This window comes from Diabrotica undecimpunctata, chromosome 4 (assembly GCF_040954645.1).
Source record: "Diabrotica undecimpunctata isolate CICGRU chromosome 4, icDiaUnde3, whole genome shotgun sequence".
Taxonomy (NCBI): domain Eukaryota; kingdom Metazoa; phylum Arthropoda; class Insecta; order Coleoptera; family Chrysomelidae; genus Diabrotica; species Diabrotica undecimpunctata.
In genome coordinates, this window is record NC_092806.1 from 23,348,658 (window position 1) to 23,367,599 (window position 18,942).

Consider the following 18,942-nt stretch of genomic DNA (forward strand, 5'->3'; position numbering starts at 1 on the left):
TTCTGGGACGTCCGAGTGGTCTTTTGCCCGTGGGAATCTCTTCCCATACCAGTTTTACAAGTCTATCGTTATGCAGTCTGTGCACGTGGGCTGCCCATTTTAGTCGCTGTGATTTAATTTCTTGGACAATATCGGCGTCATTGTAGAGTGCTTTTACTTCGATATTGGTTCTGATCTTATACTGGTTTGTGATGATGTCATGGCGAGTTCCGAAAATTGTTCTAAGTATTTTTCGTTTAAAGCGTCTGAGCTTTACTTCGTTTGCTTTGGTCATGGTCCACGTTTCTCATCCGTATGTTATTACAGGTCTGACGATGGATTTATATATTTTGCTCTTTGAACTTCTTGTAAGATTTTTTGATTTTATGAGCTTATCCAGTGCGAATAGACAGCTGTTTGCAGATTGGATTCTGTCTTTTATTTCTTCAGTAACCAGACATCACCACACATTCACCAGACGGTATAATTTTATTAGCTATTTTTAAATAAAAACCAACTTATACAGTAAATTTGTTCTGTAAATATATAAAAAATTTAGTAGTATTACAAGCTTCTTTTGGTAATTTTTCATAACCCAGAGACGCCAATGGTTTGTATAAACCTCGATTAAAATACACCTCAATTGTTATAGATTCCAGTAAACACTTTTGTTGGAATTCACGGAAGCTAGTTAAATATCTCCCATCCGACCCCTAGTGCTCATAAAGTACCGCAACAACATAAAAGGTAAACAAATGGATGCAACGAAACCTCTATTATTCGAACAATGCTACTCCCTGGATTAATCGTCTGCTGATTCTGGAATTCTATTATTAAAGTTACGAATTCGGAGATAATCCCAATGCTTTGAATAGTGTCTCAGATAGTTAGATAGGTGTATATGTATATATCTGCCGGGTGTCATTCGATATAATTCCATACTGAACAAACGATTTCTGAGTCGATATGGGGTCGTAATTTTCGAGATATCAAAAGCTCTATGTAAATTTGCTTCTCTTAGTTCACATGTCTTTGGTGATTTTGGAGATAGATAAACATTTAAGTTCGCCTCTCGATCTACTGATTTAACAGTTATTCACACTAAGAAAACACGAACTGATACAGACTAGACACTATTTATATTATACAATCATGTAAAACATTGTATCATAAATAGTTTTCGACATATTATTGGACTTGACTACGGGATTAATTGATATAGTTCATTTGCTCAGCTTGGGTATACGTTTCAGATAGATTCATTGTCGGAAAAATACAACACAAAAAATTCTAACATTCATTATAACTATCTATTAATAGCTCAAATAATCTTACTGTTCCAGTCTTCTTTCATTGAAAAAATAAGAATAATCATGAATAATAAGAGTGTATATTTATTTATTAAAAACTTTTAATTTGTAAATACTAATACAGTAGGTCTGCTAGATCTTTGCACATTGTCATTATTTGTATTAAAGGAATTAAACCAAAATATGTGAGGCAAACTTACGTCGGTTATAAGAATTAGACAATTCTTATAATTGGTTGTTCATTTGTTTGATGAACGTGATTCTCCAATTTTCGGAGACGTACAATAACAACCGCAATAAATAAATACATAAATCATAGTAATCAGAAATAATAAAAATGTCTTCATTGCATATAAGCAAATAGAGGGTAAAGGTCTAAAAAACTGAATAGAAGTCTACATCAAGGCTCCATCATCTCCATCATCAATGACTTTATTTTTGCTACTGTGAGGAGATTGATAAATTCAAGATCGAGGAGCTTTGTACCTCATAACGGGTATTATTCATACAAAATGACTAAAACTTTAATAAACTGTCATCCTTTCCTTAAAGTTAAGCTTCTGAGTAATTTTCTGTGCCGGTTCTTCTACGAACAGCTTGTTATAATGCCACAATGGCGACTGGCAATTAATTCCTAACTTGCAGATTTGGACTGATGCTGTTTTGTAAGTACTAAACGAATCGTTTCCGCTAATATATGGAATACTAACATCTTGTTTTGTTTCTTTTCTCTTCTTATCTGACTGAGACCTTCAAGACTTACAGTGTGAAAGTATATATATACGAATAGGCACAAACAATATACAGCTGTGGTAATCTGAAAACTGCATATAGCCCGCATAGTTAGTACGAAAGGGACAGTATAAGGTTGTTTTACTAACAGAGACAGACCGAATGTAGTATGAAATTAGTAGACATACGAGCTTGTTTTTAACAGCCATGAGAAAGCCCTGAGGAAAATGAAGGTAGGCGGCATAAATACACCAGAAGCACTCATGCAAATTTCCACAGTGCAAGAACACCACATTCAGTTGAAGATATAAACCCATCTTGCCTTTTCCCATGCAATGATAAACATGTCGATCTTTTATTTGGCACAGTCATTATATCCGTTTCTTCAACGTTGTAAATCCGTTCGGCTGGTATTTTATATTTTTTAAGCATGCCAATAAGCAAGGAAAAATAATTTTGTACTGCAGGCCTACTAAAACCCATGGCTGTAGTTAGAGATGTTGGCTCAGGGGTACGAAGTTTAACGGTTGGATGTGTTTTAGAAAACTGTAATACCAAGCTTTGCCGACCATTTTTTTGCTCTAATAAATGGATTATCTAATCCATTGCATTGAGCTAATTGAAAAGCCAAACTTCAAAAGTCATTCAAAGTAAAACCAAATGAGGTTAGTCTTTGTATGTGGGTATATTTTATTTTATAAAAACCCTTAAAAGGGCAACATTACAAGCACGAACGTTTTCGGAACAACTGTTCCATCATCAGGTTAAAATACAGGTTACCATGCCTGAGCCACCAAAATATTTGGGTAAAAACCCTTTAAAATGTAATGTGTTACCAAAGATTGTACATGTTGTTGATAATATTATATGATGTTTAATATTTTAATTAGATTTTACTTCAGGTAACATACACCCATGCTTAAGTGAGTTCCAGTGTCCGGAGAGTAAACCTCTTCAAACGGACTACGGCTGAGTTGCCAGCCGTAGTCCGTTTGAAGAGGTTTACTCTCCGGACACTGGAACTCACTTAAGCATGGGTGTATGTTACCTGAAGTAAAATCTAATTAAAATATTAAACATCATATAATATTATCAACAACATGTACAATCTTTGGTAACACATTACATTTTAAAGGGTTTTTACCCAAATATTTTGGTGGCTCAGGCATGGTAACCTGTATTTTAACCTGATGATGGAACAGTTATTCCGAAAACGTTCGTGCTTGTAATGTTGCCCTTTTAAGGGTTTTTATAAAATAAAATATACCCACATACAAAGACTAACCTCTTTTGTTATACGTGGTATACCTACAGCCAGCAACAGGAATTATTTTCCTTGTGGATTTTTTTTTTAAACCAAATAGTCGTGATTCTATTAACAAAATGTGTTCCACCAACTCCTTCTTTTGTTCCGCTATGAAAACCGCTGTGTGACGGCCTAGTCCTTTCTTTGCTAAATTTTCTCGTTCGAGAGTTCCATTTTTATTTTTTTTTTACTCTGGCTTCAGTAGTTATTCGAGGTACCCCCAATTCTTTAGAAGCCTTAAGATAACCCATTCTTCCGCCAAGAACCTCTACCAGTGCTTGGCGCATATATTCCTTAGTAAAACATTTTAAGTTTATACTTTGGCAGATATTTCTAAATCGGCACATAGTAATTACAGTAAACAATTGGTAGAGTTTATTTACGTGAGGAGGAGTGACCGTTATACAACATGTAACCTTTTTTTCAATTTTATTAAAATCTATAAAAATACACAAAACGTACTATAAAGCTCCGCGTTAGTCTACAGTACCGCCTACGGTACCACTTTTTTTTAAACAGGAATTATTTACTTTATTAACATTTTAATTTCTTATCAACTCATTCTTTTGATTAATATATAGCAGTACATAAATAAAAATAAAATTTAGTAATAAGCTGTTGACTTTTATTAGACATACATACATATACATATTATATGCAGTATTAATGTAAACTAATGAAAAGTGCACTTCCATTACTTCCGTACAATATTTCTATATAATATAATCAAATTTGTTGGACACAATATATTGGAAATTTTAAAATATTACACTGTCAACATAAAAACGACATTACGACTTATGTTTTGAAATTTTACTAAATCGATGTCCTTATTGTCACATATCATTAGCAATAATTATTTAAGAGAAGAAGAAATATCAGAATAAATAAGAAATTCTTAAGATACATGGTTGTGTAACAGGCTTTTTATCCATAGCCACCATAGCCTGTAGAAGTTTTTGTCTGTTGACTGAGTCGTATACGGCTTTGAAATCCACGAATATGTGGTGGGTGTCGACTCCGAACTCAAGCGTTTTCTCAAGAATCTACCTGACTGTAAAGATTTGATCCGTTGTTGATTTATTAGGTTTGAAACCGCACTGGTAGTTCCCAACTATTTGTTTAGCATAGGGAATCAATCTTCTGTACAATACGTTGGACAATACTTTATATGCCACGTCAAGTAGGGTGATGCCCCTATAATTATCACACACCATCATATCTCCCTTTTTGTGAAGAGGGTGCATTACACCTAATTTCCAGTTCGCGGGCGTTTCCTTTCGTTGCCAGATTTCGGTTACTAATTTATGAATGTGTTTAAAAAGGGTGTCAAGACCATTTTTAAAGAGTTCGGCAGGAAGATTGTCCAAACCGGGAGCTTTGTTATTTTTCAGTTTTGAAATGGCTTCTCTAATTTCTTTTTCGGTGGGGACGGCTCTTGAGCGTTTTCATCCATTTCAGGCAAAGTAATTTCTATTTGGTCTTCTTCACGACTGTCGCTAAGCAGTTCTTCAAGATGATTCGCCCACCTGTTTAGTATCTGTTCTTTGTCACTAATTATGGAAGTATCTCTGTCTTTACATGCTGTTATTCTGGGTTTGAATTCTTTTCTGCAGCTATTTATCGTCTGGTAGAATTTTCGCGAGTCTTTTTTATTATGATGGTTAACAATCTTGTTTAGAGCGTTTTCGTATGGCTCTTTCTTTTTCCTTCTAAACGTCTTTTTTTTTTCTAAAGATTTTTATAGTCTTCCAGGTTTGTCTCGTTCTGCGCTGCCGATGTCTCTTATATGCTTCATTTTTCTGTTGGTGAATGGATCTACATTCTTCGTCAAACCAATCTTTGTTTATTTTAGCCTGGTAACGGGTTAGTTTTATCACAACTAGGGCTACGAAATTAGGGGCACTTGCGCGACCTGAAGACCCTAACACTAGGGGGGAAGGTTACACGAACTTACTTACCTTTTTACTACAACTTCCAGCCACACACAAATGTTTATAATTTCAATCCCCCTTTTTAGTCACCCTGAATAAAAAAGGGGCATCATACCCTGAAGAGGCGAAATCCTAAATGAGGTCGTAATAATGTTTTCTGGGTCCGACAGATCCTTTAACACGTAGACATGTAGTAGAGCACGTAGAAAAAATTAATCAAATCGCGGACTAACAGTACGCCCTATACTGAGCTTGAATACCACGAGAGCGACTGAAATCCAGGAGAACCTTTCTTGGAACAGTGCAGGATGAACCGCCCGAATATTTTCCTATTTCCCAAGTTCAATAAAATGACCAATCTCTAGACTTTAAAACGTGAAAAACTTTGATAGTCCAATCGTCAGAAGCAAAATGGAGGCATCCTCTTGGAGACAAAATGCCTCCAAGAAGACAGTTTTGGATGTAGTTTATAGCGGAAGTTTGGTTTTTTTTACACATTTTAAGCACATTTGTTGCCAAAACTCAAAACTAAAATTTCATGCTATATGTTTTGAAGGCTAGGCTCCAGTAATCGAAATAGTGGTCGGTCAATGAAAGGCATAGATTGTATTGATCTCATGAGAATCACAAAAATGGAAAAATCGCGCCACGTTTATTTATTTAACACCTTTATAAAATCTGAGTTTATTTGCGCCTTTCTTCTTTATGTGCCGTCTTCTACCGAAGGTTGACGACCATCAAACGATAGGTTTCTCTGTTTTGTGCCGCATGTATTATGTTCGCAGCTTCTGGTATTTGAAACCATTCTCTCAAGTTTCTCGGCCAGGATTTCTTCTTTCTGCCCAAACCTCTTCTACCTTCAATCTTGCCTTCCACTATAAGCTTTAGCAGACTATACTTATCATTACGGAACACATGGCCCAGGTATGACGCTTTCCTCCTTTTAACAGTTGTTAACAATTTCACCTCTTTACCCATTCGTCTTAATACCTCTCTGTTGGTCACTCTGTCTGTCCAAGGTATTCTCAGTATGCGTCGATACAGCCACATTTCTACAGCCGCTAACTTCTTTATAGTTGCTGCTGTTAACGTATACCCTTCAACTCCGTAAAGTAGCGTAGAGAGTACGTAGAATTTCGTGGCGCGCCATCAGAGGTTAACGCTTAGGTGGCAGTTGCTTAAGAGCTTTATCATTTTGATGAATTTGGATCTTGCTATTTCAATTCGGATTTTAATCTCTACATCTGGGTCCCACTTATTATTTACTGTATATCCCAGATATTTAAATCGGTGTACTCTTTCAATACGTTCGGCTTCAATATTCAGGTCGATATATTAAATGTTCTTTTTACTGATCACCATAAATTTAGTTTTCTTTCTATTGATCTTCAATCCAAATTGGTTGCCAGTTGTATTTACTCTATTTAGCATCATCTGTAAATCTTCGATGTTATCAGTATCATCTGCATATCGAAAATTACTTATTGGTACGCCATTAATCTTGATGCCCTCATTGTACTCTTCTAGTGCCTCTAGAAATATTTGTTCTGTGTACAGGTTGAAAAGCAGTTGCGAAAGAATACAGCCCTGTCTAACCTTTCTCGAAATGGTTACGTTTTCACTCACCATATGTCCATTCTTCATGTGGGTTGTTTGATTCCAATATAGATTTTTTATAATCTGGATGTCCTTAGTGTCAAGTCCTGTAAGATGTAATAGTTCTATGAGTTTGTCATGTTTGATAGTATCGAATGCTTTCTCATAGTCGATAAAACAGGCGTAAACATCTTTCTGTTGATCCAGATATTTTTTAATCAAGACTTGTATTGCAAAAAGCGGCTCTCGAGTTCCAAAAACCGAACTATGTTCGGTTTATTTGCGGCAAAATACAAAAATTACATACGAAAACTGAATTCTTTACCTTGAACACATCTTGATTTTTGTCGATAGGACACTTGTATCAAAAGAAATCGAATTTTTAAAGTCGAGCTGATACAAATTTTATTGAACATTGATTTCGCGCGCGTAACTGACATTCAAAATTGACGATCGCTTCAAGCGTTGGTTGTGTGAGAACTGTTCATTCTACACAAAAAGTGCTAATTAATATTTTTGTTTAAAATTATCTCAGCTACATTTTTTATTTGAAATTTTTTTTTCTACGTCGTAGATATTCTTGGTAAATCGATTTTTTTGCGTTTTTACCCCCCAACGAGGGGGTTTTGGGAGAAGCCCGGGGGTAAAAGTGGTAAACTTTTTTGCATCTTTTAAGGGGCCAAAAATTATTATTCTCGGCAACATTCAGCTTGTTCGTATGATTTTTAGAGGTTCAGTCGCATTTTCGTCTCTGACGACTGGAGTATGAATATAATAAGAATGACGATCGCTCCAGAAAAATTGGGCATGACAAAATAGGGGAAAATATACCAATATGATGTAAATTGTGACTGTGGGGAAATAAAAAATATAAAGCATCTTCTAACATGAAGAAATTGTCCCCATCTGTGTACTTTTGAAGATTTTTGAGTAGACAACGAAGATCGAACCGACATAGCCCGACACTGCGCATAGAATATATGAATGACACGTCCTGAGACGATAGAGATACAGTAAGAAGTTATAACATATCTATTATCTATAAGATTTATAATAGTATTAGGGTATTCGTAAAGTTTAAAAACCTAATAGGTTGTTTACCAACAACTATTTGAATTAAAGTAAACACCTAAACAAAGTTTGAAACCAGCAAAATAAAGTGTGTATGTAAATATTTTAAAGCTCGCTGTTTATAACACAAAATTGAAACAAACATCTAAATTAAACATACCTTAAAGAGGCAAAGTTAAAATAATTTTCCTGTTTTGATTTGACTAAACCGATTATATCAAAACATTTTCAAGTTAAGTGAGCATTACATGTAAATTAGAATTTTGTACCTGTTCAGATCTCAATTATGATAACTAATTAAAGCCAGAGAAGTTCGTGACACGAAAGCGATGGAAATATTGTTTGAATATTTCCAAGTTTTTCTTTAAATTAATACGAAACGACTGATATTTGAATTTAAATTATTTTCATAGGGGTTATGAAATGATGGTATCTTAAGTGGGACCTTACACGAATACTATTAAATTTGGAATTATTATTTTAAATACAGTCTGTATGTTGTATTATCAGATAACATAGTAATGTTTTGGATAACTGTTTTACGTGGTAAACATCGTTCGTAAAATTTTATGGTTTAGCTTATGTTATACTGTTAAATTATTATTACCTAATTTTACTCGCTGTGCTTGCACATAAAACACAACAAAGCAAAAAGAGGAAATATGTAGAAATAATATATGTATATTCTAAATATTTTATTTATTCCTTACTTTAACCTTTTCACACCTATTCACACCTATTCTCCGTTCACAAATTGTTGAGAGCACGAAATGTGCTTCAAAGTCATAAAACGGTCGTAAAATTTGTATCATCATAGGCGTTCCCGAAGTGTTTATTCATTAAATAATAATATAATGTTTTAATACTGTTATATATAATATTAATAATGTTTAAATACTAATACATTTAGCAAAAAACAATTAAAACTTTCACGGCTAATGTTGGTTATTATATTATATTAATAAAAATAACAATTTAACCATTAACAATTTTGTAAATAAGAATACCTTATCTCTTTGGATATTTCAATACTAATCTTCGCGTTTAATCACTTTACTAAAAAACCTGGAAGTCATATCCGAAGGTACTATTCGTTGCAAGATAATTAGGATGGAATTCTCCAGATTTTTAATAATATAATGGGTATAAAAATGCCGGCTTTGGCCACATGCCTCGTCAGTTCAGTTTATATTCGAAACTTAACTTGAAAGGATAAAGTTATTACGAACGAAAACATTTTTTTTGTTTAGTACGTTTTTGATCGCATGTAATTTACGGCTCGTCGGTGTTTCCGCGTCTACGGCAGTAATTAGCGTCTCGAATATTTCTTTTGCGAATTATGTGCAGTGCGTGAGTGATTTTTTATTCCATATACCTACGAACATATACGTACCTTTCGCTCGTGCTCGTTTTGTTGGATTGTTTGTGATGGCTTCATCATCAACATCATTAAGTTTTACACCGGTACTGTTGCGTACAGTCAGTAAGTCTGTCTATTCACCAAGAGAGAAGACTATTGTCCTGAATGTTCACGATGCTTTGGTTTCTCAGAATCCCACAAACACTGTTCGCAACATAGTCGAAAGTTGTGCCAACATGACTGGCGTAGGGGAGTCAACTATATATAGGTTCCTATCAGAAAGAAAAAAACACGGTATAGCTAACCCAAACACAAAAGAACATTTAAAAAGAGGGAAAAAGCCTATTGAAATTGATGAATTTGCCAAAAAGGGTATTTGAAGGAAAATTCATGGATTTTTTTTTTCAAAAAAGAAATACCAAACCTAAACAAAATTTTACAAGAAGTTAGAGACGACCCAGATTTGCCTCATATCGGACGAACTAAATTGTGGCAAGTTTTAAAAGAATTAAATTTCCGGTGGGAGAAATCAGACCGAAAATCACTTTTGATTAACCAGGAGGAGATAATATGTTAGAGAAGAAATTATCTAAGATCCATACGAAAATTCCGGGCTGAAGGAAGGCCAATCTTCTACCAGGATGAAACGTGGGTAAACTAAGGTCATACTCTAAAAAAAATTTGGTCAGATAAAAATATATTAAGCTCCAGGCAAGCCTTTATGGAAGGTTGGTCTACTGGTATCTCCCCACCTTCTGGTAAAGGCAGTAGATTAATAATTTCTCACATTGGCAGTGAAAAAGGATTTGTTAAGCATGGTTTGTTGGAATTTCAGTCCAAAAGCACAAAAGACTATCACGAGGAGATGACAGCTGATGTTTTCGAAGGGTATTTTAAGCAGATGATTGAACACATACCACCAAATTCAATTATAGTATTAGATAATGCACCTTATCATTCACGACTAGTAGAAAGACTTCCAACGACTGCGTGGAAGAAATAGGATATTCTTGACTGGCTGCGGAATAAGTATCTGCCTTAAGAAGATGGAATGGTAAAAGCAGAACTTTTAAAAATTGCCCGGCAACACAAATCTAAGTTCAAGAAATACGTAGTTGACAAAATGGCGGAAAGGCGAAAAATCACAGTCCTTAGACTTCCACCCTACCACTGCGAAATAAATCCAATTGAACTCATTTGGGCACAAATGAAAAGTTATGTGGCTAGAAAAATACGTCATATAAAATACAAGCTGTACGTGAATTGTTATACGAGTCTTTACTACATATTACAGAACAAAACTGGAAAGATGCAGTAAGACATGTAATAGAAGAAGAACAAAAAATGTGGGATCTTGATAACATAATTGATGCGACCGTAGAGACACAACCGCTAATTATTAACCCTCAAAATGTCGCCTTTAGAATGTTATCTTAAACAATATTAATAGTTTAAATACTAATTATTACTTTTAGGAGAGCCCTTTGCTAAATATTTTGTTTAAGACAGGTAGAGGATAATATCTTCTATAATCTAATCTAATCTAATTCTAATCTAATAAATTATTTTCAGAAGGCAACTGAACGGGGAATTCCGCAAGCTATTTCAAAAGCTAACAGACCAACCAAATAAATTTATGGAATATTTTATACTACTACTAAGGATTTCCACAGTTTTCACTGTCTTCCTTCACTCAACCGTTTTCTCCAATTTTCCCTGTCATTCCAGTCTCCATCTCGCAGGGTTCTTTTCTCCATAGCCTCGTCGATTTCATCTCTGAATGACCTTCGGGGTCTTCCTCTCTTTCTTCTTCCAATCGGGCTCCATTCTGTGATTTTGTTTATCCAGCGTCCTCTGTCCGCTCTTCTGACGTGGCCGTACCAGGATAGTCTCTTCTCCTCTATATAGTCGATTATGTCTGATTGCACTCCCATTCTCCGCTTAATCTCTGCGTTTTCAATTCTGTCTCTTTTTGTAAGTCTGCAGCTTCTCCTCAGGAACTCCATTTCTACTGCTCTTATTCTACCTCTATTTCTCTTGTTTATTGTCCAGTTTTCGGACCCATATGTCAGGATACTTCTTGTCAGGGTGTTATATATTCTCTTTTTTGTCTTTATCGTAATGTTCTTATCCCACAACACTGAGTTTAGTTAACTTATAAAGTTTCTTGTTTTTCTCAGTCTGTTGTTTATATCTTCTTCTGTTGTTCCCTGGTTTGATATTATGGTTCCTAAATACTTGAATTTATCTGTTCCATTTATTTGTCTTCCCTCGTCTATCTCTAGGTTTCTCATATCCTTGTTTTCTGTTGTTAGGTATTCGGTTTTCTCTAAGTTTATTTCCATTCCGTTGTTTTTATATTCTTCTTCTAGTTTTCTGAGCATAAAGCTGAGATCTTCTTCATCTTGTGCGATGACTACTTGATCGTCGGCAAAACTTAAAGTGTATAGGTATTCGTCTCTTACTGGTATGCCCATTCCTTCGCACTTTCTCCTCCATGGTTTGAGTGTCTTTTCCAAGAATATTTTAAACAGAGTAGGGGACGTAGCACAGCCTTGTAGAAGTCCTTTTGTCGTCTTAAATGGATTGTAGACTTTATTTCCACATTTAATAGCTACTTTGTTTTCTTTGTATAGTGCTTTAACTGCTTTTATTAGTGTTTGTCGGATTCCGAGATCATTCATTGCTTCCCATAATTTGACTCTAGGTATTGAGTCATATGCTTTCTTTAGATCAACAAAGGCCAGATGGACCGGTCTACCTTTTGCCATTTTCTTCTCTATCAGTTGTGGAATATTTTATAATGTTACCAAAAACGTTGGACTATATTCTAGTAGATATCACGGAATTCTAGTAGATATCACGGAAGGAATATTTTATAATGTTACCAAAAACGTTGGACTATATTCTAGTAGATATCATGGAAACTATTGCAAATCAATCAACTTTTCGTTAATGTATATTGGCAAACTCAGATCTTCATTCTACTCTCTACCAACTTGCGCTGAAGAGTATGGCTATAATCCAAATAAGCTTGAAATAACAAGAACACGGCCCTTAGTTACTGACAAGGAACTAATCTTTGGTCAAGATAAATCAAAAAAGACAACAAACAGAAGGTGCAAAGAATTCCCGGGTCAGATTAGGCTACCATAGACGACGATAAATGCATATCGCCTACAATGTAAGAACACTGTCATTGAAGGAAAAGTTACTGGAAATACTAAAAGAGTTGAAACATATAAAATGGAACGTTATGGATCTCTGTGAAGTAAGACACGAAGGAGAGAAATGTATAACTCTGAAATCAGGGCATAAATTTTTAAACATAAACAAAGAAAAAATAGGTATTGGATTTATGATCACAACGGATACACTAAAAATATCCAAAAACTTAAAGGGATTTAAGCACTAAAATAATTTAAGCCTGTGCGACCACATCTACACACTTGGACGAAAAAGTGGAAATTTTTAAGAAGACATTCCTAGTTATGGGAGATTCGTTATAAAGATTATCTGCTTCCGTTATCTAGCATCTTGTCTAGCCGTGTCATCAAATATGATTTTAAACTTTAACAACACTGAGCAACTATAAAAAATAGTATAAACCTAACAAAGTCTCCAGTTTCAAATCTTTGTATTCCACTATTATTAAATGTTTTTATTAAAGTTTCGATATATTCAAATCAAGGCATAACTATTTCTTTTATCAAAGGAAACCTTTCCTTATTGTCTTACAAAGTTCTGTGTATTGTATTCTCTGTATGTCGATACCTACTTTCATTCTTTGGCTTTGTTTTAGCATTATTTTGATTTTAAAAAACAGTTGACTATAATCAGTTTATTGTTGCGAACCTCCGATTTCTTTGACACTATTAAGGATCATTTCCATTAATTGAGAGCTATCGATTTGGTCATGTAATCTTTCATCAATAATTGTCCTTTGGTAGTGATCTGAGTGTTCTTTTAGTTGGTTTAGGTAGTTTAGTTGGTTTTGTGATTAATTTTATTCTTTCTAGTGTTAGATCTAGAACAATTCTTGCAATGATTATCTATAATCGCTGCCTGTTTTAAATATATTTAATACACTGACATAATTTATTGTAGCAATCTTTCGGTTAGAATAAAGTCACTTTCTTCCTTAGTGGTTTTGTTTGGTGATATTTAAGTCCATTTTTAAAAAGAATGTATTTGCGATAGGCAAGTTTTGGTAGTGTGCAAACTGAACCAGTCTTTCTTCCCTTTCATTTCTCTCACCTTCAGGTGACTCCATACTTTCTCATGACTCATCTCTTGCCGTTTCTCTTTCCCACTTTAGCAATAATGTCACCAATTAAATACTTAAAGTGATTTTTATTGATATTTAATGCTTTAGTTACAGCACAACTATGAATGACAGTTTTTATTAATGATGTTTTATATAGGTATGTTATATTGTAATATGTATAAGATCTCAACAGTTTCATTCGAAACTGCTAAATTGCTAATTATCAAAATTCTAAACGGCTTTTAACGTCCAAAATAGAGATTGACGAATATTGTATCAATCAATGAATATGGTGGAAAACCATAGCGCTTTGTCAATGTTCATTCGCGAGTTGTGGACATAAAATGCCTCAACAGACGCATATAGGTGCATGTAATGAACAAAATAACTGTTAAATTTATATGATAAAATTCAACTTTCAGTTTTACTGTTGCATATTTCCCAACAAGAACAAAACGGTTTTCAATAACAGGTTTTAGGACTTAACAGTTATTAAAATGGATAAAAAAAGGCCGGTAAATTCACCGCAGCAATACAGATATTGCGTATTATAATCGAATTGTTTATGAAATATGGTTTAATGCATTGATTCCAGTTTTAAAACAGCTGGGAATTCATATAGTCCTATTTTCGTTGTTTATAATTGCCTTAGATTAATTAAATCTCGCCGACGAGTTCAACTCAATATAGCAGATTTAAATTCAGAGATCGTATAAAACATATCCAATACATTTACAAATTTGAAAGCTTGACATGTAAAGCTGTAGTTTTCCATAGTAATTGAATTTCTAAACGCTATCGGACAGGGTATTTTGGTATGTTTGCTGGTTAACTAAATAAAATAATCTATTTTTTTTTCAGTTGTTTCCAATACCTTTAATTGCAGTTGAAGGTTACAAAAAAATGTTTGCTCGTTTACATTTTGGTTTTGGTCAAAAGATATACAGTGTGGATCTAAACTGCATTTGCTAGTGGCGGCACTAGTCTTGGAAGTGATCTTGCAGAGGAGGGTGTCGTCCCCAAACTCAAATTTAATACAACTGATACAATTAATTTCTACTCTTGAAGTGTCCTCTCCTTTGAGTCTTTCTGACCACTCGCTTGTTACTGCTCACATTCAATTTAGTTTAACACCGCTTTAGCGCAGTAGTATGCTACTACTGATTTCTTTAATGTTAATTCAGTTTTATCTTAGTTAAACTGACAATTATGCAAAATAAATCCAGATATCCAGAATCCAAGGAAAAATATTTGAAAAACGAGGTCCAGGAAGAAGAAGAACATCTTGGTTAAAGAACCTCAGAATCTGGTTCAATACAACATCTGTGCAGTTTTTCCGCGCTGCTGCAGATAAGATAAAGATTTCCATGATGATCGCCAGCATTCGTAACGGATAGGCACATCAAGAAGAAGAAGAAACTAACAATATATTTCTCTTAATCACTTTAATCCATCGTCAATGTGGTACACTTTTCTTCATACTGCTATTACAACAATTTCTGATTATACAACCGAATGGCAGTTATAGAGAAATAGAGTAAACCTTGGATTAGTCTCTCAGCTACCCGCTTAATTCGACATAAGCGAAAGCTTTGTGAACATATAAACTTACTGGTTCCGTTGATGATTTTCCCGCTCACCGTAATTTTTCTAATTGAGTCAAATAATTGTTGCAAAAGTTAAGAACAGAATTTAAAGAATCTATCATTGCAAGTGTATAATTATGACTGTCTTAGTCCTTTTGTGTCTGGCTGTATGACGATAAGTCTAAGCAAAAAAAAATCATTGCAAGTGGTAAAAAAGTTTATCGGTACATTTGCAAATTTTTATCATTACTCATTACTTACATTACATTACTTCAAAAAGCTGAAGGCTCTTTATGTTCTTCGAATAACGAATCTTCGGAATGTTTATTACTTTTTTCTCAGGATTTTACAGATGAACCTAACGATACCATTTCTCAAATAATGTGCCCACGTTTCCCTAAAACTCTTGATAATTTTTCTTTCAAACAGGATGAAATTAAACATCACTCATGGATAATACGCAATACTTCATCACCTGGATTAGACGGACTCACCTTCTATTTCTTCAAACAATGTACAGAGTCTGTAACCATCCCTATATCTCTCATAATGAATGCTTCTTTTAATTAAGGTTCTCTTCCCTCGTCCTGGAAATTGGCTTTGGTTACTCCTATTTTCAAGAAAAGAAATAAACTTGATTGCAATAATTATGGTCCAATCAGTCTGTAACGGGTAGCTCTTTCGAAGCGACAGACTCAGTAAAACACAGGTTGAAATAAAAATAAATCTATTGGTTTCAACGTATATACAAAATAAGGAAATAAAAATAAAATGTACGCTAGGTCCCCGTCTGGATCCCGCAAGAGTGGATTCCTTGGCGGACGCCTGTAAAAGAAAAACTTATTATTACTAACAAAAATAATGAAATACTCGAATTCAATCGCAGTGCTCGCTTCCACTTCAATCCAGCGGAAGCGCCATACGCACTCGCAATCGAAATGGTCGGTTGTGCAGATCCACGCTAGACGGTAACGTTCAATGCACGATACCCACGGGTTCTGCTTGATCGAGGACAAAGTATAATCCTCAGTACGGAAGTCTCTCTGTCCGGGTCGGCTCGCAGATTCAATACACCAGCGAGCCACGGAGTCTAGAGCGTTAGCCGCAAGACTAATCTAATTTCGCCAGTAGCTCGCCTTAAATAGCCGCTCCGGATCCCACCTCGTCGTGTCGTCGTGGAAATGGGTGCGCGGTTATCGACACTCCCATGGTTCGAACTGTTGAACGTCAAGTGCATTGTTACAAGTCTGGTTCCTATTGTGGGCAAGGTCATGGAATCGATTATTTCGGAAGTAATGTCTGAGTTTCTTCTTCAAGAAAATGTCATCCCTTACCAACAGCATAGCTTTATCAAAGGTCTTTCAACGATCACAAACTTAGTTCATTGTGTAAATGAGTGGTCATTATCTTTAAACAATCGGCATTCTGTTGATGTAGTCGACTTATACTTCTACAACGCTTTCGACCGTGTTTCAAAACGTATATTACTAGCTAAATTGAATCACTATGGTATCCGCGGAAAGTTAAACATTTAAAATCAAGATTTTTTATTTGACAGATAATTTAGGGTTCGTGTTCGGGAAGACTATTCACTAGCAATGCCAGGCAATAGTAGAGTCCCACAAGGATCAATACTTGGACCGCTACTTTTTTGTATCTACACTAGCGATCTTCTACTCATTGTATCCAGTAAAGTTTCCGTTTACGCTGATGATACGAAATTATATGTGAATCCAATTATTAACCAACATGTTCTTCAACACGATCTTGACGCAATATTGGAATGATCCTCAGAATAGTTACTTCTGCTTAACATTGAAAAATGCGTTGTTTTACATATCGAATAAAATAACCCATCAGTACATTATTTTATAAATGGACATCCCCAATTATCATCCCTGGACAATTAAACTCGGTAACCTCCCATAACGATCTCGGAGTGATAAATAATAGTGACTTAAATTGGTCTGATCATTAGAGTCGGTGTAAACGTGCAAACTCGAAACTGTTTTTGATCCGTAAATGTTTTACACTTATATCTCTAACCTCTGTTGGTAAACTTTACTCAATATACGTTAGAGCTATTCTTGAGTTTGCCGGGCTAGTGTGGAAACCAGATCTCAGTCGCGATAAAATCCTACTTAAAAATGTTCAGCTCAAAGCCACAAGACTGGCATACGGCCATGTAAGACCTAATTATGAAGAAAGACTTTCCATGGCACATCTTACGATATTCGAGCAGCGACCTCTTCAAGGTGACCTAATTATATCCTTCCGTATTTTAAAATATAATTTTGGAAACCTAAATACCATATTCACTTTAAATCAAGACGAAAAATTAAAAGGCCATCGCTACAAAATAAAGAGGGAACAGACTACTGCAAGGTCCTGGATGAACTTCTTGCCAAATAGAATATTTTATATCTGGAACAATTTGGATCAAGACACCATATCAACAAGTGTTAATATCTTTGTTAACATCTATGTTTTTTGAGCATAATAGTAGCTCGCTCCTCTTTTCTAATTTGTTATATAATAATAAATAATAATAATAATAAAATTATTTATGTACTGCACTAATATCAATTGAAGTCAGTTGCTAAAAGTATAAATAGAAAAAAGCTTCGAGCAATAACTTATTGAGTGCGGACATATCTAAAATATGCATATATCGACTAATTTTTATCCATTTCCTTGCTTAAATTCTTTACATATTAAAATTATATATTTTTTTCAGTGCCTCCAGATATACTAGACTATCCTACAAGCACTGATATGGTTGTGGATGAAGGATCTAATGTTAGTCTTCAGTGTGTAGCGAAAGGCTCACCGGAACCTGCTATAATGTGGAAAAGAGAGGATGGAGAAGTCATACGATTTCAGAACGGGTCTGAAGGTAATTCGCATTTAACTACAATACACAACACTTTTTCAATATATAGTTATATCTTTATAAAAAAAATATAATAAAACGAAAAATAAGTTATACATTTTATAAGTTAGTCATAAAATATTCCATATAAAACTTACAAAAAATATAATTTTACAATAAACATTGAAACCTTCCCTATTATTAAATTTATCCAATGATGTTGGATATTGTTGTTGTTTCTTTCGATCCCTTGCTTTCTCTCCCCAATTTCCCACGCCTATTTCTTACAAATCTTGCTTTACTGCTTCCAATCATTTCTTTTTTGGACGTCCTCTTCTTTTTTCTTCATTTCTCCCTCGTTCAGTATTGTTTTAACATTTCGATTCTCTGGCATTCGTATATTGTGACCAAGCCATCTCCCTCTTTGGGCTCGTATTTTTGCCGTAATTGCTGGTTACATCCTCATTATTTTTTTATTTGTTCGTCTTCTTCAAATATTCTATATCGTCTTTATTCTTCAGAATATTCTTCTGAGCACGTTGCTTTCACAGGTCTCTACTTTCTTTTTTTTCTGCTAATCTATAATCCACGTTTCACTGGCATACATCACTGTGGGTCTGATTACTGTCTCGTAGACTCGCAGTTTAGCTATTCTTGACACATTTTTTGCTTTCAGTAATGAATTTAGTGACCCTGTCGCTCTGCTTCCCTTCATTAACCTTTGGTCTATCTCTTTTTTCTTCTTTTTCCGTATTCGTTATGGTTACTCCTAAATATTCAAATTCTAACCCTTTTTCAAAACTATAGACAGCCTCTGCTCCTTTCATTTTGATATATTTGATATTATTTGTTATGTCTCCCTCATTTCTATGTATTGCGTTTCTGTTTGGTTTATTATTAATCCATATATTTTCGCTTCTTCTTCAAAT

The 18,942-nt window shown here is 34.6% G+C and overlaps 1 protein-coding gene across 1 annotated transcript in view; it reads left to right on the plus strand.

Annotated features, from left to right (window-relative positions):
* LOC140438167 (lachesin-like) overlaps window positions 1–18,942 on the plus strand; it is a 479,820-nt gene that overhangs the window by 411,198 nt on the left and 49,680 nt on the right. Inside the window, exon 4 of the mRNA XM_072527880.1 lies at window positions 17,879–18,037. Coding sequence (XP_072383981.1) covers window positions 17,879–18,037 — 159 coding nt within the window. The remainder of the gene's footprint in view (window positions 1–17,878; window positions 18,038–18,942) is intronic.